This window comes from Corvus cornix, chromosome 1 (assembly GCF_000738735.6).
Source record: "Corvus cornix cornix isolate S_Up_H32 chromosome 1, ASM73873v5, whole genome shotgun sequence".
NCBI lineage: Eukaryota > Metazoa > Chordata > Aves > Passeriformes > Corvidae > Corvus > Corvus cornix.
The window spans coordinates 92,262,128-92,285,868 of NC_046332.1; the positions used below are offsets into that span (position 1 = coordinate 92,262,128).

A 23,741-nucleotide genomic window follows, 5' to 3' on the forward strand; every position below is an offset into this window, starting at 1 on the left:
AAAGCCAAAAGACACAGATAAATGAGTTCTTCCATTAGCTCTCTGACACAGAGTCATATAAACTGTATGTCACATACTGTAGAGACTTCTAAAGTGATTTGTCAGAGAGATAAATCAAAAGAGGGAATCATTCAGAGAACTCCTCATCACTAACACAACTAAGCAACTATGTTAAGCTTGTGCATCTGAAACTCCAAGTGGTTCTCAGAATATAGCCCTGTCCAGATTTAGACTACTGTGAGTAATTCACACATCACAAGAACTGTTGTAATCCAGGACAACTCTAAGATAAATTGTCATGAGAATTGTACTGGACACGATTTTTAAAAGCGTACTAACCACTCACACCTGAAATTACAGCTTCACTCTCTCCCAGCTGCCCCACCAACTGCTATGTTTTGGTAAGTAGACAAATCTCCTTACTAAAAGACAACTGCAAGCCATTCGCACTGAGCCCTTCAGGATCTTCTTCTGACTTGGTCCCTGGACTCACTTTTTTGTGACCTCTATTTAAAAAGTTCCAGAGTTGACTAGAAACTTTGAAATTACAAAGAAGGGTAAGACTGATTAAAATAATTAGACAAGGCTGAGATTCACTGCATGCTGTCGACAGTGCAGGTGGAAAAATCTCCCATTTTTTCCACCTGGGGGTAAGAAGGGAGAAGCAGCCCCTACAGAAGACTCCCAGGTCCTTCAGTTAGTTCTTTGGCCTCACTCCAAAAGGAAAGAATGAACTTACTCAACAGCCTGGTCCCTCACCTAGAATTGTGTGCAAGTTGACAAACTCACAGTCAATGACACCGAAGACACTGACAGATACTAATGAAGAGTAAGTATATGTGAAAACTAGAGCTGTCAGCAGCCCTTGGCCATTACTTTCAGAAAAAAGCAAAAACCAATAAGACTGCAGAAGGTTTTATGCCATACTTGAGTCCAAGTGCAAGAAACAAACTGTGTGTGATGTTGGATTAACGCTGACTAAAATAGGGTGGTTTTTTGGGGTGTTTTTTAGATCACTGAGCAAGAAATGAAACACATAAAAGTTGCACTGAACTCTGCTTCCTGCTTTGGAAGAAGACGTGGTAGCTCCAAAGTAAGATAAATAAGTAAATACAACCGCTAGCTTCAGTCAGGAAGTTCTGGAAATCTTACAATAAACTTTGATCCTCTTGGCTTAGGTTGCATGAGGCCATGTGTGTTCGACCTTTTCAGGTAGGCTTAACCTCTGAGGTTAATTTGAAGATCATGTGGGATTTCGTTAAACACTGTAAGCATACACAGTAAGAGGAAGTAGTGCAAACCGCCCTATTAAGCAAGACTTCAGTAGAACTAAAGAGATTGCAACAGCACATGACATTGGCAACTTCTTGGAAGAACAATGAAGAAGATAAAGGGAGTAAATAAAGCTACATCCTGGCTCCAGGACTGGTTCTGCCCAGAGAGTAAATATCTACTTGTTGACAATTCTCCACATGGAAAAGCAAAAGTGTAAGAAAAGTGAGTCATTTTACTCTAAATTATTGAAGCAAAGTCTCTCAGATTATTGATCAGGGTGACTCCTAAGTTCTTTTTTTCACTATTTTCTTTTTTTTCATATGTTCTTCAGTGGCCATGAAAGCAGAAAAAAATATAAATTCTTACTTGCTCACTGCCTATTATGGTATAATGTCGTATATAGCTACTGCCTCTAATTAAATGGGTTTTTCAAATAGCACTAATGGTCAGGAAGACATTTTTTCCCCATTTCAAGAGTCAAAGGCACAGTCAGATTTTGTTTTCTGAGGATTCATTTTACATGTATTGAAGTAACAGAACTATTTTGCACATTTTTTTTCCTCCATTCACATCCACAACCCTTTATATCACACAACAACAACCTTTAGAAAAGGTCTGTTCCCTGTAAGAAAACCCAAAGACAGCTTAAATCTTAGCAAACAGGGAAAAAGAGAGGCTGAAGAGGTCCAAGGGACAAGTGAACAGGCTCATGGAGTTCAGTCAGTGTGGATCTATGGAAGAGGAGTCTAGAGGCATGGTCTGGTATTGCCCCTAATTTTGTGTATGTGTCTCTCGCTCATTAGAGACACTCTTGAAAGTCTTTGTTTTCTTGGAAGAATCATGATCCATCCAGGAACATAAAAGTGGTGGTCTGTATAGCAGTATCCAAGAACGTATTCCTTTCTTATTATGCACACAGCTGGAGAAGTAACATTCTTTCCTCTGAATTAAGCCACTAAAAATTTGAAAATAGTAACTTTTACAACAGTGTAATTCAGAATGTTCTAATTTTATTCAAATCACTTTCTAAACACAAAAAAATAGGACATAATAAGCAATTTCAGGAATCTTGAGTAGGACCAATCTCACAAATCTGCTGAAAATGTCATCCTTTTTAGATATTTCTACTTTCTATCACAGCATACATCTTAATGTGATTGTAAGATACACTTCTCAAATCATGCATTTCCTTCACTTTTACTTTTTAACACAAAGAATAGAGATTTTAAAATTAAAAAAAAAAAGGCAGAAAGAAGTGCTTGAAAAAAAGAAGCTAAGTTCCCTTAGATTTATAGGACAGGTCAATACAGACATTTAAATGAAGGAAGAAAAACATTTGCCAGTGTTGCTGAATTGGTATCTGAATAGTAATAACCTCTTTATCAGAAAACATATACTGAACACATCCCTATTAAATTGTATGATGATGCTCTGAAAATGATTTCAGGGAAGAAACAGTTCACTTTTGATAGACATACTGCTTTGGACCTTTTCTGTCTTCAGAAGGATGTCAGCTGTCACTGGTTTTGCTGATGCGCTCACTTTTCACAAAGTAACTTTCCTGAGCCAAATAAATCACTTCAGTACATCACAGATATTAAATGGTAATAAGTTTGGGGAATGCTATCTGAAAAAAAAAAGTCTATAAAAAACTTATATGAAAATTTAAATCTTAAAATACCTAATGTTTTACTTCCTTTGGAAAAAGGGTTTTAAAATAAAAGCCAAATACTACCATTTACCACTCAGACTCTCCAATGATGTGTTTTCTATGAACAGTGTGCATTTTCAAGAATCAATGGGCTAGCAAAATTTATATTAAGACTCTTGAAATACATGGGGTTTTTGGCACATATAAACCATGTTTAAAATGCTCCCAGGAGCACAGCTGCAAGCCACACACCTTACACACCCCTGACTTAGCAGACTACATAGGTCTGTTTACATTTACAAGATCTAGGAGTTAATGTAAGTTAAGCCAACTTACCCTGTGCTACAAAGTCCAGCCATGAACACCATTCTGAGAAAAAATAATAACTCTTCATTTCTGCTACTGAAATTCCTCTCTGATTCATCATCAGAGAAGAAAGAGGTCCACTTTTCCCTTCCTCTGCTCAGAACAAACTGCCCTGAGAAGGCAAGAGCTTTTGTATTACCTGAACTTTGTTCCATAAATACAACAGGTGGCACAAGACGACTTTACAAATATATTTTCCTCCACTAATGTAATTGTTCTTGTAATTATCTCTTTAATTATAGTGTTCTCCCCTCATGACCCCACCCTGAATATTTACAGACTGCTGATATACCCAGTGCCTGATACAGTATATATAAGCATAAGCCCTCAGCATATTTTTGTTCATGTTAGGCTTTAACAAGGCAAAGCAAAACTGTTTTTCAGGCAGATATTCACAATGCTATCCGGAACCAGTCATATTGAACTGCTCACTCACAAGTACAGTTTATCACCTCTGCTATGGATTCACACCTAACTCTCTTCTCCATCTTTCTGATCAAAAAAGTGCAAGAGTATTTCAAGCAGGACAGGTCAATCAAAGTTGCAATCACAGAAGCCTAAAATCTCAAATGAATCCCTTTTCAACACCTTTATACAGCCAGCAAACTAATGTGTGAATGCAGCAAACAGTGAACACAGCATTACACACCTCGACCTATCTAGTGTGGGGACTAATAGTAATAAAGTTGTTGTGGCAGACTTTAACACTGACCAGAAATGTCAGTGTTTGCACAGGCTCCAGGCAGGCTTTGGCTACGCTGAAGCCTTCAGGTACATAAATATTTCTGCTATTGTTTGTTGTGTGTTCAGTCTGACATTTCCTATATCCACACATTTTGCTAGCCTGCCCATAAGCTAACTCCCTCTCCCCTTACGAGAATGCCCAATATCCAACAGAAACACTGATACAGCTTCAGGAAAAGATGTACCACATCTGCATCCCCTTGGCTGACACAGGTGATGCAAAAGTGCTCTTCCTCTAGACTCTTCTTCACTCTTTGTGGTGGATTATTCAGGTTATGGATTAACCAAGCTCTGTCTGACTCACTACAAAAATCTATTAGTATGAGACACCCACATTACAGTGCTGCTCACTGTACCTTTTCACAGAATTTCTTTGGATTGGAAGGACCCTGTGACACAGTCAGTCTCCACTCTCCTCAGCCACCCATTCATCACATGCCTAGAACTACACACAAAAGCACACTGGCCTAGAGCTTCAGTCATCTTTGTCAGAAAACCAACCTGAATCCAGAGTGAAAAGATGCAGACTACAGGATGCCTCCAAAGATGCTGCCCATCCATACCACGCACAGCACAGACTGAAGACAGATGTCTCTGGCGTCTCCACTTGCCAGACTTGTTCTACAGCTCTCAGTTCAAGCTGACCTACTGTTCCCATTTGTTTAGAGAAAGTGAGAAGAGGGAGGATCTCAAAGCCTGGTCTGTGAGCGCTACACTGGGATGCCCATCACAAAGGGCCACAGCACGTCAGCACCTTGGAAAACTTCCCCTGCTGATGGGAGATGGGTGTCCCCAGAGAAGACTGCTCAGAGCCACAGTTTTCCAGGGCTGAAACCCTGCACAAACCCACAACTGCTGTCCCACCTGCTTGCAGCCAGAGATGAAGAAGCACACCGAAGATACACAGTCAGTGATGGATTCAGAAAATGTGATGCTCTCACAGCACTCACTGCACCAGCCTGGGCCCTGCCTATCCAGGCAGGAGGGGCCACATGGCACCTGGTCCCAAACATCTGCATTCCAAAGAGCAAGTGTCACCAGAGCCAGGGCTCAACCAGGGTGAGTGGATAAAGGCAACACAGCCTGCCCTGAGTAAAAGACACCTGCAGAGAACAGCACAATGAGAGTTAGGCCAAGGAGGACAGATCCAACTGTCGACAAGCTGTAAGTAAATAAAGTCCGCTTTGTTAAAATGAAAATAAAACAGAGATGGATTTGATGAAGTATGATGACTCTGGAAGCCAGCCCAGCTTCCCTTATTAAGGCAAATAAGGTAATGCAAGATCAATATATGAAGTAGGAAATTTATTGTTTAGTTAAAGGTTTCTATATCCTATAATAAATATTTTAACATGAAGGGAAAGGATGAAGTGACAGCAAAGCAAACATGCTCTCAGCAATTTCCAGAGATGCTAACGAAGAGAGAACAAAGCTTTGTGAGACTTGGGACAACAGGACAGAGTGGCTCAATTTTGTCACAAGAAGAGAGGTGCATACATCATGGGATTCATAGAATCACAAGCACATTTACTTTGGAAATACGTTCTGCCAAAATTGTGATTTCACCCAGTGTAGCTACAGGACAGAAATGTTCCCAGGCTGAAATACCTCTCCCTTTCCACAATCTAAAACTTTGCTCCACCTTCTGTGTAACATTTGGTCTGCAAGTACCACTGAAAGCCGAGCCTTGCTACCATGAAAGTGGGAAAAGTCATATCAGTCCAAAAGGCCATAAACCAGCTTTGAGCAAAACAACAGAGTTATTCTTACTGGATATATAAGGTTAACATTAAAAGCCTATAATTGCTTTCCTACTGTCAACACAAAATGGATAACAGGAAGGAAAGGAAACAGAATTTTTGCATACTTGAAGACTTCAAACATAAAAGGCTGCCACATGATCAAAGAGAGTTTTGGAATAATAATAAAGATGGGTGGGAGACAGGACAGCTTCCTACAGAAACATACTATTTTCTGACTATACACACACCTCTAAATAGTGAAAGGAAGATGTAAGTAAGACATGATTACATAGCATGACAAGATTTATATTAAGGACCTTGGTCTAAAGGAAATTAGGCAAAAACTAGGAATATTATCTGTTAGAATGTGTTCAATATATTACATTTGTGTTTTTCTCCTATGTAGTCAATGCTTTGTCTATACTTTGGACTAGCTCCAATCCATTAATGAATGGCCAGTAGGTGCCTGAAACTCATAAAAACATAAATATCATAAAATATTTGGTGAAAGTAGTGGCTTTCATGGCTACACTATGGACTTGACTGCATTGTGAGTGCTGCCAAGGGATAGGTGAATCCTACATGAAAGTAAGACTGACATTGGAGGAGATCTTGTTTTATTTTGCTTTACAAGATGGCATCCCATATGGTTAAAATACTACTAAATTTTCCTGATTTTTCTTTACTGCTATTAACAGCAATTTACTTCAAAAGTTTTCTAGTCTCAGCTGAATAGAACTGATTGTTAGATTTTGATAATTTACTAGTAAGCAGTCCTAAAACTACTAAATCTTGGCCTCACAAATGCCCAGAACTGCTAAGTCAGGAAAGGTGAAATCCTTACATTCCAGAAGTTATAAAATAAAAAAAATTATTTTAAAAACCCCTTATAATTTTAATTCCAAACACAATAGATGACAAAAGACTCAGCAAGCACAGTACAAATGAAGGTGTAAGAAAATCAAATCACCAGAGAGGCATTTTTCTTTTAGTATTTTTTTTGTTTCTAAGAGTAAATGTCAATATCAAAGAAAGGAATACTGAAAATTAACAAAGGTAACTTCGTTTATGTTGATGTAGATTTCCAAATTAATTTTAAAAGAAACAAAAGAAGTGCTCTTTATTTTTTTTTTTTTTTTTAAAGTTCATAATAGGTCACTGTGCATAAAAAAGAACAAGAAAGTTTTAATTAATTACTGGAAAATCTACTTCAGCTTATCTTAGCCAGTCAGGGTTAACTTATTTCAGAGAAAAAACCCAACCAAAATGTAGCTTTACTAAACACAAAGCTTATATAATTATCAGTCACACTAACACATCCTAGATGAAACAGATTTTTAGACTGAATAAGTGGTGGCAAGCCCTAAATTTAGGACATTACAGATGTAATCAGAGGCTTCTTGATTTTTTAGTCTAGTTATAAATATTTTCTTTTGCATAAATAGGTATACTTTTTAGGAGAGGAACACTCAGCAATGTTCTTCTAGAACATAAAAGGAGGGCTGATGTAAAGCATTCAAATCTATGTTAGGTACTGTCATACACCTGGAATTGCAAGAAAAAACACGGTAAAAAGTTTTTCTCCAGTAGGTACTGGTGACAACAATTACTATCATAAGTAATACCTAATATATTGATAAAGATTTGTATTTTTTCACTGTAACAATTGCTGGATCCCTACATGAGTATACTTGCAGAAAAAACCTCACTTGTTCCTGCAAGAATCATCAGTTGAAAAAAATCAGTAACACAAATTCTAGGCTGCTTACTGCTCATATTCAACTCAAAACTTAGTTGAAACATTCTGTGTACACACACATCACACTACAGGATCATGTATACATTCACCTCACCAGAGGATATTTGATGTGGGTTATTTCTTGAGTGCCGTCTGCCATGAGGGATTTGGAAGAATCTTTGTAGGATCCTAAAAGGACTTTCATGTCCTTCCCTTAAAAGGCGGCGTTGAGACATGGGTGTATCTTCACCAAACTATTCGGCAAAGGAAATAATAGATCTCCTCTTTAGCAGTACTCTCTTCTAACACAATGAAAGATACTCTGATTTTGTTTTTAAATGTCAACAGAGTGTGAACTTGCTTTGTCAAATTCAGATGACACCAAAAATTATAAAAAAGGCTGCAGTTTTAAAGTCCTGGAAGAGGGCGCAGTGCAGTTATTTGTATTGTATATGCTTTTCTTCAGAAACCAATACCTAGTTCCACTAGAAAGGAAATGAAAGATTGGTTGCACTTAATGGACTGGAAACACCAAGACGCTCTTCTGCATGAAGCTGAAACAATCTCTCAGTTCCTAGCATGCTGCACCCAGCAGCAGGACATCTTGCCACAGCTTCAGTCTACTTTCAGTGTGAGCAGTATGAATAAAGAAGTCACAGCCTCTCATACAAGCACATCAGACTAGCAAGACATTTTAAGAAAATAAAAAAAGGTGCAAAACTGTCTCTGTTTTAGTGTTTCATCCAAAATAACTATATCCAAACTAACAGCCCTGTGCTGTTTAGGATGAAGAAAAGCTGCCACAAAACATCCAGGTTGTTAATGCACTCCAGCCGCACAGGGAGATCCAATGCCAGTGCTCATCCAAAGTAGCTGGCACAATCACCTCCTTCTTCACATCCTTCTCCTTAACGTGAGGGATGTTCAGCTGTTGCAAAGAAACTTGTGAGGTTTCTCCTGAAGGCAAGTTGAACGTCTTTCTTTTAATTTTACCGTCTTGCTTGTAAGTCCACAGCTCAGCACTCCGAGGACAGAAATCTCACATTGACACTTGCTGTGTTTCCTACTTCATCTCAAGCAACTGGTATCCTTCAGGGACAAGCACTGTGCTCATGCCAGAAAATTAAAAGAAAATACCATTGTGAATACAATGCTGTCAATTAGAAACTCCTCTTCAGCTCATTTGCCCAAAGTTAGACTCCCATCATCAATACAACTCCTCTTCCTCCCCCTGTATTTGCACAGAGAACTGAGCCCTTCAAAGACAGAGCCTGTTTCCAGAATATGTGAGTAGAGAGGTCTTACGAGAAAAACCTGGGTCTTCCTGGGAGTTAACAAACAGCTAATAGGAAGGAAGGGAGGGGAAATGAATCCCAGGCTTTCTTAAAACATATCAGGAAACCCTACACTGTCTGTTCCCCCGTCTCTTTCAGTGCAGGAGAGAGGAAATTGATAATGCTGCTTTACTTGGCAGTCAAGATTTTCCTCTCAATTCTGTTTAACTATGTCCTGTATGGCCACAGAGCTGCCATAACCCAAATATACACCATTATGCGCATCACCCTGAAGAAGTGTTTTAAAATATGATGTATCATCTATTACTCTGAAAGCATATTCAAAGACACAAACTTTAATTAAGTCACATTGAAGTAAATATTAAGTACCTTATTACAAAATATTAGTTTGCATACACTGTGTTAACAGAGGAGAATTGTTACAGTCCTAGCTGGAAGAGGTTCAACTTTTGACATGAAATCATGGACAAATGTGACAATCTTGAAATGTGACAACCAAAAAAAAAATCAAAAAAATAATTAAGAACAGATGAGTTTCATGCAAATAACTTGTTTTCCCAATTCATTATATCAAGCAGATGGACCACGGCATATTGCAGCTGTGCTACATGTCCTGGATCAAAGGCTTTCCAAGCTTATTTAAGTAAAAATTCACAGGAAGGAAGGACAGGAACAGCCTAGTAGTGGGAGGACACCACATGATACACACTGCCACTGTACTATATACTCGGGGTTCAAACAAAAGACGAACTGAGGTGACACGGCAAATTAGGCAAAATTCTGCATTTTCTTGCACTGCTTGTCACTGGGGGAACAAAGCAGTGGTTCTGGCCAGATAAAGGGTGACATCAACATCCAGAGAGACAACGCTGCAACGTGTTCCTTGCTGAGTTTCCCAGTGGAGGCACCGAATGTGACCATGGGGTGCCTGTGGCAGTTTGTCAGCCATCAGAGCTTCCCTCCTACCTGGCAGGATAACTACTTGTTTGGGGCTTTTGGAGCACGCCAGCCTCATGACCTAAGGACCAGTTCTGACAATCAAGTGGTATGATGATGAAACTACACATCTTCTTTCAGACATCTTCTGCCTCGTTAGAAAATGAGGCAGATAGGTTAAGAGAAAATGGCCTCAGGCTGCACCAGGGAGGTTTAGATTGAATACTAGAAAATATTTCTTCACAAAAACATATGACAGGCACTGGATCAGGCTGCCCAGGGAAGTGGTTTAGTCACCATCTCTGGAAGCATTTAAAAAGACATATATATATGTGTGTCACTTAGGGATATGGTTTAGTTGTGGACTTGCTAGTGTTGGGTTAATAGTTGGACTCGATGATCTTAACAGTCTTTTCCAACCTAAATGATTCTATGATTTTATGAAAAGTGGCTCTTTGTCCCAGCAGTGTTTTGAGCATGTGATGACACTAGTGGCACATGGTGAAAACCTCACCAACAATTTGTGTAGAGGATTATTACAAGGAAAAAGCACATTCTCCTTTCTTTCTTCACATATCAAATGCATGCAGAAGATTGATGACTTAAACTGTAAAGTTGGTAAGTACACACAATCCTACTGAAATCTAGCCATTAGCTACATCCCTGTCCACAAACAAGCTTTTAATCTTCTTTCAAGCACTCAAATTTGTGCCTAGAAGCAAAGAAATTAATCACAACAATGGCTATGGTAGTGCACAATCAGAAGGAAACAGATGGTGTAATGCACTGTTTTCCAAACAGCAGCAGCTTCTATCTCCAGGAAAATAATCTGAATATTTTCCCTTGCTGTTGGCATTACTACAACAAAAGCTCTTATTTCAAGGACATCTTCTCTGCACTGTACAGCATCAGAAAATTACGCTAGAGTTTACAGACAGCAATATTCTTTGAGTATTGGCAGAACCAACTAGACTGCACCTACCTCTCCTTTCACATCACATAAACAGTAACATTCAGTGGGTAACACCCCTGCAATTATCTTTAAATGACTGCAGACAGCCTGATGGAATCAACAAAATTGTGGCAATGAAATAGGGCTTATTTTTCTCATGCTTCATTTCCAGGTCTGTTTCTGACTGCAGGCAGAGTGTTTCACATTGACAACAAGCAGCCACACTGACTTACAGCTGTACACTCGCTCTGATTCCTCCTTTCCCAGGGACTCTCAAAATACTTTAGAACAGTAACTTCAAGTTTTCTTGGGAATCTTTAAATTAAGATGTCATCACTTTCTTCACCACTAAATGTTCCTACTGCTCCTTTTGATCTTTTTGTTTGTGCAGGGGCCTTATCTTTACAGGACATCTTGAATGCCCTACTGAGACTTTTCCTCCAAATCCTAACAATTATTTACAGGCTCTTCTTTACATCCTCACATTTGATGTGATGCAGAAAAGAGTCACATTAAGGACCATGTATCCCTCCTACCTGTACAGAGAAGGAGGCTCTGGCAGCAGAATCATCACTGTTCTAGTGTTTCTTCTAAATTTATTCAATTTCTCCACACTCCTTCATATCTTCTGATAAGCCACTGCCACTGGTGTTGCCATTTCTCCTATCATAGACCTTGTTTTTCAGGGAAATGAGTACATCTCACAGACAATAAACATGGCAGATCTCATGCACTTCAAGATCTCACCATGCACACAGGGCACAAGAGTCCACCTGTGCGACCCCTGTCTTCTGCTCACCCACTCTTTTTCCATGGAGTTCTGGCAGGCAGGAGAAACTCCACTATCAAAAGTGCCTTCACATCCCCAGTAGCAACCCAGAGGGCTGCAGGGCAGATCTCACATGAAGAATATAAAAGACTCTGAAAATTATATGGGGAATTCCATCTAACATACACATATGCAGAGCTCAGAAATTACTGTTTCTTGGATCAGTTTTTAAGAGCATATACAATATGCTCTTAGAAATATAAGGGCACATACAAGCTAAATCTTGCTATGTGGATCTTCCAGCATCAGCACACTCACTGTAACAGTGGAAATGAAATGAGGGGGAAGAAAAGTGAAATGTTTATATTCTTCTCTTTAAATCATGTTTCATCAATTATGTCCTGCATACATATTTATTTTGTTGAGAACAGTCATACAAATAGAAAGACAGACTGGACTCATGATACATTATTGTGCAAACTGATTGTTTAGCACACATTAAAATATAATATACAAGTTACTTCTAAGCTGAAGTGTAAGTTGTTTTAAAGAATTGAACACCCACACACAATAATGAGTTAGCACTGATTGTTGTTATGCTTAGTCCTGAGCTTTTTTATAACCCTATATAAGTGTTGAATTATGGTAAGTTGCTTGTGTTGATTTTTAAAATCGGAAACAAGTTGTCAAAGATTAATCCATGCCAGAGGCCAGTCACTAGGCTAAAACAATAAAGAGTCAACTAGAGGCTGATTTTAAAAGAAAAAGAAAGTGTAGCTGAGATGTTAAAGACACAAAACTTGATATTTTTACATCCACAAATCCCACAGGGCTCTTGTAGAGTGAAAATGCTGAGAAAACCTGTCTGAAAATCCAAGAAATAAATCATTATTCCATGGATATTCTAGATTCTTGAAATACAAGAAAAGACTGAATCTTCCTTTTTCAGTGTGAGCAAGTTTAATATAAAGTTTGGGTACAGTCTTTTGCCTTTATTATTTTTATGCTTGTTAGAATTGGATAGGCGTGCTTATATTTCACTTTCAGGCTACTCTAGCAGAGCATTCTACCAAAAAAAGGTCAAAAAGGGGTTTCATCAAGTATTTTAGAGAATCTATCATCTGAAACTGTATTTAATGACATACCAACAGAAGATGGAGTGGGAAGAAATCTCGGAAATAGGTATGAATGAAGATATATCTGGGCAAACCTAAAAGCCTCTGCAAACAAACTCAGTATCTCATAAAAACATAGACAGTGATAAATATTCTTAATATTTTGATGTTGATTTATTAAGGGCTGGGAGTTTAAAGAATTATTTGGTATCACAAGAAATCTAGACAGAAACTCTGAATTACATTACAAGAGTGAGTTACAAGAGTGAATTAGGTTAGTTGTCCAAGCTTAATCCTAACTGGATGTATCTGCTCAGAGGCAAACCACGATTGTAATAAGCATCAGATGAATATAAGTAGATCAGGACGGAGATAAATGGACAGCTTGCATTCTATTTATACTTCCACATTATGCTGCTGAGCCACTTCTGCCAGTCTTTCTTCACAGAAGAAAGATCTCTCAAAAAATATTAAATAAATCCTAAACCTAATACCGAGTATTTCATAATTTAAATGTACAATAACAAACAAAAAATTGCAGTATGTAAGATTAGGGTTTCAATATTCTGGAAGCATTAACATTTAACTGTCAAGATAACAAAAAGCTCTTAAAGCCTAACATCTGTCCCTCTAATTTAGGTAATCTTACACTGCATGTCTGAATTTCCTGTGGGTTAGCAATAAATGTGACCCATCTCCAAAAGAACAAGTTCCTTCACCATTAGCAATAGAAAATACTCTGAAAATCACAGTGGATCAGAGAAATAACTAGAGGAGGATGTCTCTTTATGACCAGCCACGTGAAGTGAGGGTTAACATCTAACAAGACAGCACTTCCACTTTGTCCTTTAATTCAAGTCCTTTCACTTTTGAAGGCAACTAGCAATCAATTTCAAAACCTCAGAGATGTTCTAGGAAAGAGTAAGGAAACTGCATACACACTGACAAAGACCAGGAGGTCAGAACATGGGGAAAGCCTGATTAGCATCCACTGCCAATGCAAAGCAGCAGGTAAATCCATTGTGATATTGGAGCTAATTATGCAACTGCCACCACCAGTTCACTCATTTACTTAAATTCTACCGAGAAAAATGACCTGGAAGGTGACAATACAGGTTGTGATTGAACAGATTTGTCAGAGATATGAGGTCTACCTTTTTGGTCAGAAGTGAGAGCATATGAAGAGGAATCTGTTCACATTAGGAATTCTTTCAGTCCTATGCCTGATGTGGATCCCTACTTTCACCCAACCACAGTGTCCCAGCTCTGTGTTCAGCACCCAACTGCTGCTGCTCTGTGAGCCCAATGCAAGAGAGGGAGGAGACCGCAGCAGGTGGGGGCCTGTAGAGAATGGATTTTCACAGCAAGAGAAGGAGAAAGAAAGTGATGGGAGACCTTTGGTGCCTGCACACTATGGAGTCACTGCAAGAGAAAGCTGCTGCTGAAAATCAGATAAAACAATTGGCAGTAAAAAGAAGTGGCTTAAGATGGTTTATCAAATACAGTTTTACTGACAATGTCCTATAAAGATACTATAATTTCAGGCTTTTCAGCCATTCCCTGCACCTACACCCTGAGGCACCGTGGTCGTTCCCATCATGTACCAGCTCATAATCAAACTAAGGGACTCAGGAAAAGTAGCTGACTTTATATATTGAGTTATGCTAGTGAAAACTCTGTTCAAAAATCACCTGCATGTAATAGGTGTATATATATGCCTATGCAACCACATATGAATGTACAGAAATGAAAAAAATATGCAGTCAACAACACTGACTGACCTTCCAGCAAACAACTCTGCAGAATCAGCTGGGGAAGAGACAACCAAAATTTGATGTTGGAAAAACTTTTGCTGGCATTTAGGAATATTTGATTTTGCTCAAAATAGAATTCTAGTTGGAAAGTTGTATCTTTTAACAACTACAGCAAGTACACAGTACTTTCCCATCAGGTTGAGTTCTGGTAGAAGCAGACAGAGAAGGGGTTTGTATGCATTTACACTCTAGACAGACACTGCTGCTCTCTCCAACTGGATCTGCCACATCTGAGATTAGCAAACAGCTCACTAATGAAACCTGCACTTCCGTAGTTTCTCTACGGGAGATAGAGCACCTGGGAACACATTTCCTAATTGTTCAAGAGGGGCTGACTTTGCTGAGGGCCAGGAAAATGCAAACCCCATGATTTGATGGGTGATTTTTAGAAGGTCATTTCCTGTAGATGATACCTTTGACAACTATGAAATGCAAAACATTGTATAGACCACTGCTGAATCAATGCATCCAGACAGCTCCCAGAAGGGGTGGGACCTGGCTACAGCTTCAGGTGTTGTCAATAATCTAACGTGTACAGAGGGAAATCACTGCTGAGCACCTACATAAACAGAGGACGCTGTCTTGCTGTGCTGCCACAGGCCAGGAGCACCCTTTCAGCCTTCAGTCTCTGCTACCCTAAAATTCCTTCCTCTGAAAAATTTTCTCTGTTGCCATGTACTTTGGACCCAAGGGACCCAGTGCTCAGTTCTCACATCTTCTCTTATCAGACTTCAATTCTTCTCCACTTTTCACAATCCTCTCTTAGTCTCTTCATGAATGGGCTATTAATAAAAAGAGAGAGTTTTCAGTTGAGTGGCTGCTTTGAAATTCTTCTGCATGCACTGTTACACCAATTACAAATGTATGTGGCAGTAATCCACTCAGCACAGAAGAAGTAGTGCTATTAATACTTTACAAAGCTTGTACGCAGCTGTAAGTAATATCTTTTAGGGACCTTTCAAAAATGCTGCAAAAATCCCTAGGCTGTAAGAACTTCATACAATTTTTCTCAGGTTACTGTTAGGATCCAGCACAGCAGGTTGTGCAGTGTAGTCTTCTGAAATGGTTATAGAAATAAATCACATAAACATTTGGAGAAGGAATGAGATTTTCATATTAATAAACATTGATTAACTGCTGATTTCAATGATGCTCATGTCGGCCTCTAGCAAAATAGGATTTTTCCTATGTACAGATAAGCATGCTTAACTGAAGTGGGATGAAGGGATTTCTGGTGGATGTTCAACAGTTTCCTAGACAGTCAAACTTTTTAGTTTGTTCATAGTTAGTATGCCTCATTCTGCTTATCAGCTACTCAGTTTAAATAGACATACTTAAATTACACAGTCATAATTAAAGACATGCAAGCAAATATATCTAAACACAGTGAGAGAGAGACCAAGGGTCTTTATGCCATCTGGAACTGCAACAAGTCCATGCTTCAGCTGAGTAGCAAAAAGCTCTTTGAGAACTAAGAATCAACAATTTCCTTCTGAAAACTTAAAATAAATGCTATGTATGATACGCAGTTATTATCATTGTAACCTTTAAAAAGACTGAGAAACTCATTCCATCTAGAGCACCTTACCAACCAGTACCAACACAAAATACATCCACAATCACACAGGCACTTTTTTTTACCTGACTCCATACTGCTGGCAAAAGCAGGATTCCTGCTCCCAGTGGCTTCTTGCTTCCTTTGTGTGGGCATTTGCATTTGTGCAGCCTAACAGTGAATTATGCATGGATACATTCCAGGTAGGACAAGCAGAGCAGAGACACGCGATGCGGCTCGGCTTGAAGAAGCCAATAATGATGGTATACAAAGGGGCATGTGGAAAGCTGCTGAAATTATATCTATTGCTTTCCAGGTTGGGTGTATTATTTAATGAATATTTCCTAAAATAGTACTGCAAAACGTGCTTGCGTTTGGATACTTCAGCTGAGATGTTCACATGATTTAATAAAATAGCACTACTAATGACTATTTATGGCTGTACATTTAGAACCCAAATAAAGGCACAATGGGTAAATACATCATTGGAGTTACAACTGCCAAACAAATTATTACATCAAAATGTGTTGAAAGACACTGAGGATTTTGTGAATTAAACATATGAAGTAGAAATAGGCAGTGATGAAATCATGGCTCCTCTTGACATAGTCATACAGCACGGAAAAACTGGGGGAAATAAAATTGTTAGTATGTAAGCTACTGAGAAAGAAAAAGTCAAGACATTACCAAAAAATCATAGGTTATTCCTCAGCCTGCGTATTCTCTGATGTGACTAAAGCCTGCAAAGGGCACAAAATGTGGGTCCCCATAGCTGTAGAGCCATACAACCAAAGGTCAATCCCAGCTAACAGTCACCTTCTCCCTCCCAAATTTTGATCTCACTTGTTGCATTTGGATTCACAGATTAATTTTTCCAGACATTCTAAATGCTGTCAGTGAAGACAGCACTGTGACAGCAGTTTTTATACGTTCCTCTTTTGTACAGAAGAAGTGTTAACAGGCATGCTCTGCTGTCCATTAAAGATGTGTTTCTGAAAAGTCTGATCACTAAAAACATTACCCCATTGCTTCACTCTTCATCACCAAACTGCCTTCATCAATCCCAGTTCATTTGAGGAAGATCATATGACACTGAAGACAGAACTATCCAGGAAGAGGGGCACAAGTGCTCCCACTAAAAGACTGATATTGAGGACTTGGTCTCAGGAGTGCAGCAGCTGAGATCTTTAAGGAGGGTGATCTGCTCCAGAAAGTTGGCATCTCCTCCAGGTGACAAATACTCCATCCACCATGCCATATATACTGTCCCTGTGCACTTAAACTGTGTGTATTTTGGTCTCTGCACACATTCCATCCTCCATACAGAAAAAGTGATTTGCTTTCCAAACAACCTCCAGCATTTCCCCTAGATGACTGAAAACAGTTAGCAGAGCAGGTTGTTCAGGAATCAGTAGTGGAATGCCAAACCCAAGGATTGGATGATCTAGGGGGCTGGTCCTCTCCTTGTGCAATACAACACAAATCAGGGACTTGATCACAGGAGCAATCATTGCTCAGATTTGTGATGTTTAGGCCACCAGCACCAGGCACCTCTATTAGTTATGTACAGGTCTGCATGGGTTTTTTTTTTTTTTTGTATCCTTAAATACAAGCAGGGTGTCTGGAAAGCATTATGCAAACTGACTTCCCCCTTCAGAAGAACTTATGAGATTCCCAGATATATCCCAGGAGTGAGAAGCAGGTAAGAAAAAAAACCAAAAAAAGCACAGATACTAAAGTTCATGTTAAATATATACAATACTTGAATATTTCAAAACTCCCCAGCTGCTCTCAAAGCAAAATAAATTCAGATCAAAACCAAAGTAGTATCAGAGAAAAGGCTGTTACTGAGTGCAGAAATTTTGCAGAACACAGGTTTAACTTTAGTTTATATAGCTCTTTATTAAACCACAAATTATACTATGCTCTGCTTTGCAGCTACATGCCTGGACTTTGCTGCTGTTCTGGATACTAATAATATCTCACCACATTTCCCTATGTACAATCATTTAATTCTCTTTAAACATTTAAAACAATCTGTGACAACTACTACAATGTATACTATATGTATATATAAAACACAGTAAATAACTGAAAGAAACAACTGTCTACTATGAAAATTGATACAAATTACTTCAAGTAGCAAGACCTAGAAGCCTTCATATAGTCACCATGCTTTGATCTATTAAAGATCCATTTACAGTGAGCTGCAAAATTTTCTGCTCTGCTACAATGGCACTGGAGCACCTGTACACCTTGCTGCAAAGGTTTTAATCTGCAGGAAAACTTTTAACACTGCAGACTACCACCAAAATCCACCAGACAGCCAGGCAACGGGTCTGATGTGCCCTGTCTATGTACCCATGGATACAGGAGACTCTGGAATGCCTCCATCCTGGATCATCTCCACTGTTGGAGGCATTCAAGACTCAACCAAGCTTGTCTCTAATAAGTAGATTGGCTTTGAGCAGGTGGTTGGACTAGATGATACCCACAGAAGCCCTTTCCAATCTAAATTATTCTATAATCATCTGATCCATTTAGCTCCCTCACTGTTACCCAGTAGTGTTCACTGCTTTGATCCCCACAGAGGAAAAGGGAACCATTTCCAGTGCTTGATTTATGTTGGTTGTTTCAATTTCCCAGTGAATCAATAATTTAGCAGACTTTTATCTTCCTTATTTTACAGTTGTGTGAAGAGGCCAAGTGGAAAAGTAAAACATTAAATTATTTACAAGTTGTACACACATGCAGGCAGATAAATGATGCATCATATATTTAACAGTTTTTACAAAGTACAGAAACAATAAGTGTGATGGCCAAAGTCCTTTGTCTAAGGAGAGAAAAGTAATCTTCAAGACTGTGTTAATATTTTTAGGCATAAAAAAGGGCTAAAGCAAATGTATTTAAGGTAGATTCAAAGTCTGTAGAAACTTCAGAACTACCAGAGTCGGCAGTTTCTGTCTGCAAATGAAGGAATGAGGCTCCATTCCACTGCTGGCAAAATTCTTCACAAAAGGCAATTAAAACCCTGTTCCATGTTTTAGGAGGACGGAATTGATTAAATCACAAGTATGCAGAACTGTCAAGGGTTGGCAGGTGATTATCACAGACTGGGAGAATAAATTACAAATTCATTTGTAATGGGTGGACAGTGCTATAAAACAACAAAGAGATCCTAAATCCTCAAGTCTCCAATTACCAACCCTATTTAGTTTGCTTGAATAAAGGATTACGTCTTTTTATTTTGGTGCTTGAGAAATAAATAACTAATATTAAACTGCTCAATTTTTATACAACTCCAAATAACCTCAACACACGACGAAGACTAGGACAGCAAACAGAATTCCCCATAATTCAACCTTTCTAAATGTACTTACTGCCTTATACACACAGCTGAACAAATTCCTTCCAATAAAACTTAACCAGAAATAGGTTTGAAAAATGGAAACAGTTTTGAAGTACAATGCTCTGAGTATTTTCTGCAAAGGAACCGCAAAATAGAACAAATACCGCTACACTTTTTTCCCCCCTGTAACTTCACGTTCTTCTTGAAAACTGATTTAAAATATATTTCTTTCTTAATGTGCATATATTTTACACAAAGACCTTCTGTTAAAATTCATCTGGCTATCTGAACCCCCCCTTCCCCCAAATGCACACAGAAAGACACAGTCATTAAAGGATTGGCAGAACAAGATCGCCTTTCTTTTCTGAAGGGGGCCCTACCAACAAAGAACCTTCAAAAGTCGTCTTTATTGTTAGGTGCTGGGTGATGCAATCTTCTACGGCAGTGAAGATCAAGGATCTACTTCCTCCATGTTCGAACAAGCAGACACATCTCTTATCCACACCATATTAGCGTTCTTCTACCCTCTGTTTCTGACAAACTGTTCTGGTATGTCACCCCTTTGAGCACCCACAAGCGAAGCAAGAACCCCTTCGAGCACCACAGACAGAGGGTAGTTTTCTCTCCATAAGGTGCACATAAGCTCTGTGCACCAGAGCACATAAGCTCTGGTGTGATGACAGCACACCAGAAGTGAAGGGGTTAAAGCACCTGCGGCCTTGGGGCTTGCCATGGCACCCCAGAAACACTCACTCTGGCCTGGAGCTCACTCCTTTCCCTGATTCAAGCCCCTGCCTCCTCTCACTGGTAGAAAAACCACCAGGTGTGGGAGGTAGAAGGATCCCCAGCAGAGAATACGTGGCTGCTGGCGCAGGGTGGACACCAGCCCAGCCCACAGCTTGGGGAAGGCTGGTCAGTGAGACTGCAGCAAAATGCGAAAAGAGGCCAGACAGAGTCAACTCCTAGTGAAAGTAGACTCTACAAGGAGGCCTGTGGAAGGGAAGGAACTTGGTACTGGGGAGGGACAGCTGGGGACTGAAAAGGAATGAGGGCACAGGAGATACAGGCGCTGGGAGGTGTGGTGTGAGGTTGGGTACAGCAGAGGGACCTCAGGCAGGAGACCTGAGGAGGGACCTGCTTAGGACAGCAGTAGCAGGAGCAGAGGCCAGGATGAGAGTTAACCTCTCAGGACTCTGAGGAGAGGAGAGAGCAGCTCTACCATGCAAAGGAAACTGCTTCTGGCTTTGCCAGAATGGCCCTGTGCTTCCTGCTCAGCGCTGGGGACTGATCCTCCAGCTACTCGGAGTAGCTGCTTTGCTGTAGCATCCCAGAGAAAACAGGCGAGGAAGACTTGGGATCATCCTGTCTATATTGTATCGATACAGAAATGGTCCCTCCCGTGCAGGCAGGGATAGAGGGGGAGAGACAGGGTTGTACATGTGCAAACAAGACATCATAATAATAAATAACATATTACAGTTTATTTTTACAAGTTTTGATGGTTATGGAGTGCAATTTTTAATAAAGTATAAAACGCAATGCCTTGGGTGAGAGACCTACTCTTTCATGATCTTATAGATCAGCAGACAGAGAAAAAACCACAAGGCCTCAAAGGAGCAAACACTGGGCACTCATTCAAACCTAGATGTACCGTTTCCTTTTCAGAATAAATCTCATGCCTCAATTCCATGATTTAAGGCACTCTTCCAGCTGAAGGAAGAAATTAAAGAGCTTGAATATATTCTCATCAAACGGCAACACAAGAATTGATAGCAGACACAAAGTTAAAAAAATGTCTCTCATATTAACTTTGCAAGTATGATAAATTATTAATAAAAGTTAATAACCAGTAAATGACCAAAATGTTCTCAGATAACATTTAAGATTAATAATTTAGCACTGAAAAATAAGTTTATTATGAAAATAGACTTCTAAATGAAAAGACAAACATCTAATAAGTATGTTTCATATCGAGGCTAGCAAAACAGCACATAGCTGCTACAAAATTATTTTTTTCTTGGACAGAACAGGACAAATGGCAAATCTTAACAATACTTATAGCTCTCAACAGATAGCTTGGAAAAAATCAAAAAAGGTGTCTCATTAAAAAAAATACTTCTAGCTCTTCTTATCATTGCAGTTGATTGCTTACACATACCTGGAAGTTGTTACTAATATAATGTACACTTTGTCTCTAGTTTAAGCAATGCTGCTTTTCAAACTTTTTTCTCTGATTCTGGACTCAGCTAAGGCAAAACTGTAAATTGATAAACTCAACCAGAAAACAAAAGGTAAATGAAAGTCACAACAAAATGTCACTTCTCAGACTCAATATGTACACTCAGCATTCAGCATCGTGCCTTCCCAGATCACCATCCCATCACATTTGTTTCTTTAGACATAGTACAAGGTCAAGATGCAAAGGGAAACACAGAGTCTAAGTCAATCACTGGTTGCACCTCCATCCTATTTACTCACAAGGTGAGTTAAAAATGTGGCACTTGAAGAAATTCTGGTTTATACATACTAGAATCTGAATTTCCCTGTAATTTCTAACTATACAGTTCTGATCTTCAAAGTAAAATATTGCTTAGTACATCATGTATTTGTTTAATAGGGTGAAAAAACTAAGAGTTTGGAAAAGTGGTACCATATAAAATGTAACTATTTCTAACTTTCACAGCAATCAAAATCTTGTGCGAAAACAAACTGTGTGCAGATATTACCCCTTGAAGTACAGCAGTCCTCAGTTACTGGCAGGGGAGAGAATGAACAGAAATATCACATTTCTATTTCATGCAACATGGAAGACTAGAAGCCCAATACTACACCTACTGAAATGAACTCCAAGATAACCGGTGAGCTCAAAATTCAATTAAATCTTGACAGAAGCATGTAAAAGTCACCAAAATGTAAGTGTAAAGACTCAGTCAAGAAACTGGGCTTAATGGGCAGTGGATCCATGCACATCTTCGTAGAAATCAAGTACCCGCAGTATGGTAACAAACAGATCAAGCAGCTTCTCTCTGCTTTGCCAGTCGACAAACTAACAGCTATAATGTTCTACCAAAAACCACCCATTTCAGATTTGAAGTTAACCAAGACAGTAAACTCCTAAAGAGATGATTGTACTTGATTCAGTTATCCAGGAAACAAAAATTGCGGGAGACCGTCACAGGAGTTTCACCATTTCTCCTCTTAATTAACTACAGACTGCTAGTGAAGGAACAGTCATACCCCATCCCTGTTCCTCCAATGCCATGGCCATGTGTTCTCACTGTTGCCCTGGTGTCAGCTCAAATGCCCTCAGGAAAAGAGAACAGCAAATTTCTGTTCAATCAACAACCAGTTTAATGGTTCGAACAACTGCAAGGCACCCACCTGATACAAGAGAAACCATGGGAAGCTAAAGGCAAGGGAAAAAGAAAAAGCAGATGTGCTTGGAAAATGGTTTGGGACCAACTGTTTCCAAAAAGCTTAAAAAATTAAAAACTTTATTAGAAATGGTTGCTGTTGGGTTTTGCTTTTGTTTGTTTGGATTTTTTAAACTGGTCTCATTTATTAGGTAGCAGCAACATGGTTTATTAATAGCAGTCAAACTGCTGCTTGACATTAGAAACTTTTGCGTGTAGAAACTCCAGTTCTGTTGACTGGCCATGTAACGGCTGTCAGAACCTAATAAGCTCACCAAATGTTGACTCTACACCATACAAACCCACAACTCTCCATCAAGCACGGTGAAACATGATATTTTACGCCATTTTTCAAACAATTTCTCAAAAACTAGGAAAAAAAGCTGCAAAGATGGAAACTAAAACATTGGAGCACAAATGCTATTTCATGTCTTAACTGTTCATAACCTAACTTTGGTTGCTTGCTGACAGAAACAGCTGAGGTGAAGAGTAAGACCAGGTAGCAGCCCCGGATATCCAGGTTTACACAGAGTCATCACTGACCAGACGCCTCCCAGGCTGCCTCCAGATGGGACGGGTGTTGCTGTTTCCCTAAGCTCCCACCCTTGCCGTGCCCTCACTTTATCAGGGGAGGAGACACTCAAGTGCCAAGCTCTGCCTCGCCCTGCTCCCTCCCATCCCACCTCATCTCTAGGAGAGGAAACCCAGGTGACTGAGCTGGGCAGGAGCCACAACAGGACTCTCACTTCTGCAAGCAGAGGACCAGACCTGCTGAGAGATACCATGGGGCACACACCCCTTATTCTCCCAAACAAGAAAAACTGCTTGAAGCCCGCTGGCAGTTCTGTGCAGTGATGCGCCTGACCTTATTTCTGCTGGGAATGTTTCTCCCTCCCTCCCTCACCAATTCCACCACGCTTGTCTGATGTTTCCTCTTCTGCTGTGTCAAATACAGATAACAAGTTACTTGAGGCAGGGATCTGTCGAGAGCAGTATAGCTCATCTGCAAAGGATTTGGCAGGCTGTA

At 39.5% G+C, this 23,741-nt stretch overlaps 1 protein-coding gene across 11 annotated transcripts in view; it reads right to left on the reverse strand.

Moving 5' to 3' along the window:
• MCF2L (MCF.2 cell line derived transforming sequence like) overlaps positions 1-23,741 on the reverse strand; it is a 156,777-nt gene that overhangs the window by 89,605 nt on the left and 43,431 nt on the right. The window contains exon 1 of one of the 11 annotated variants that reach the window (XM_019282892.3): positions 7,632-8,798. The exons of the other annotated variants lie outside the window; for them this stretch is intronic. Coding sequence (XP_019138437.1) covers positions 7,632-7,752 — 121 coding nt within the window. The 5' untranslated portion in view covers positions 7,753-8,798. Of the gene's footprint in view, positions 1-7,631; positions 8,799-23,741 lie in introns of those variants that run through there. 11 annotated transcript variants of the gene reach the window in all.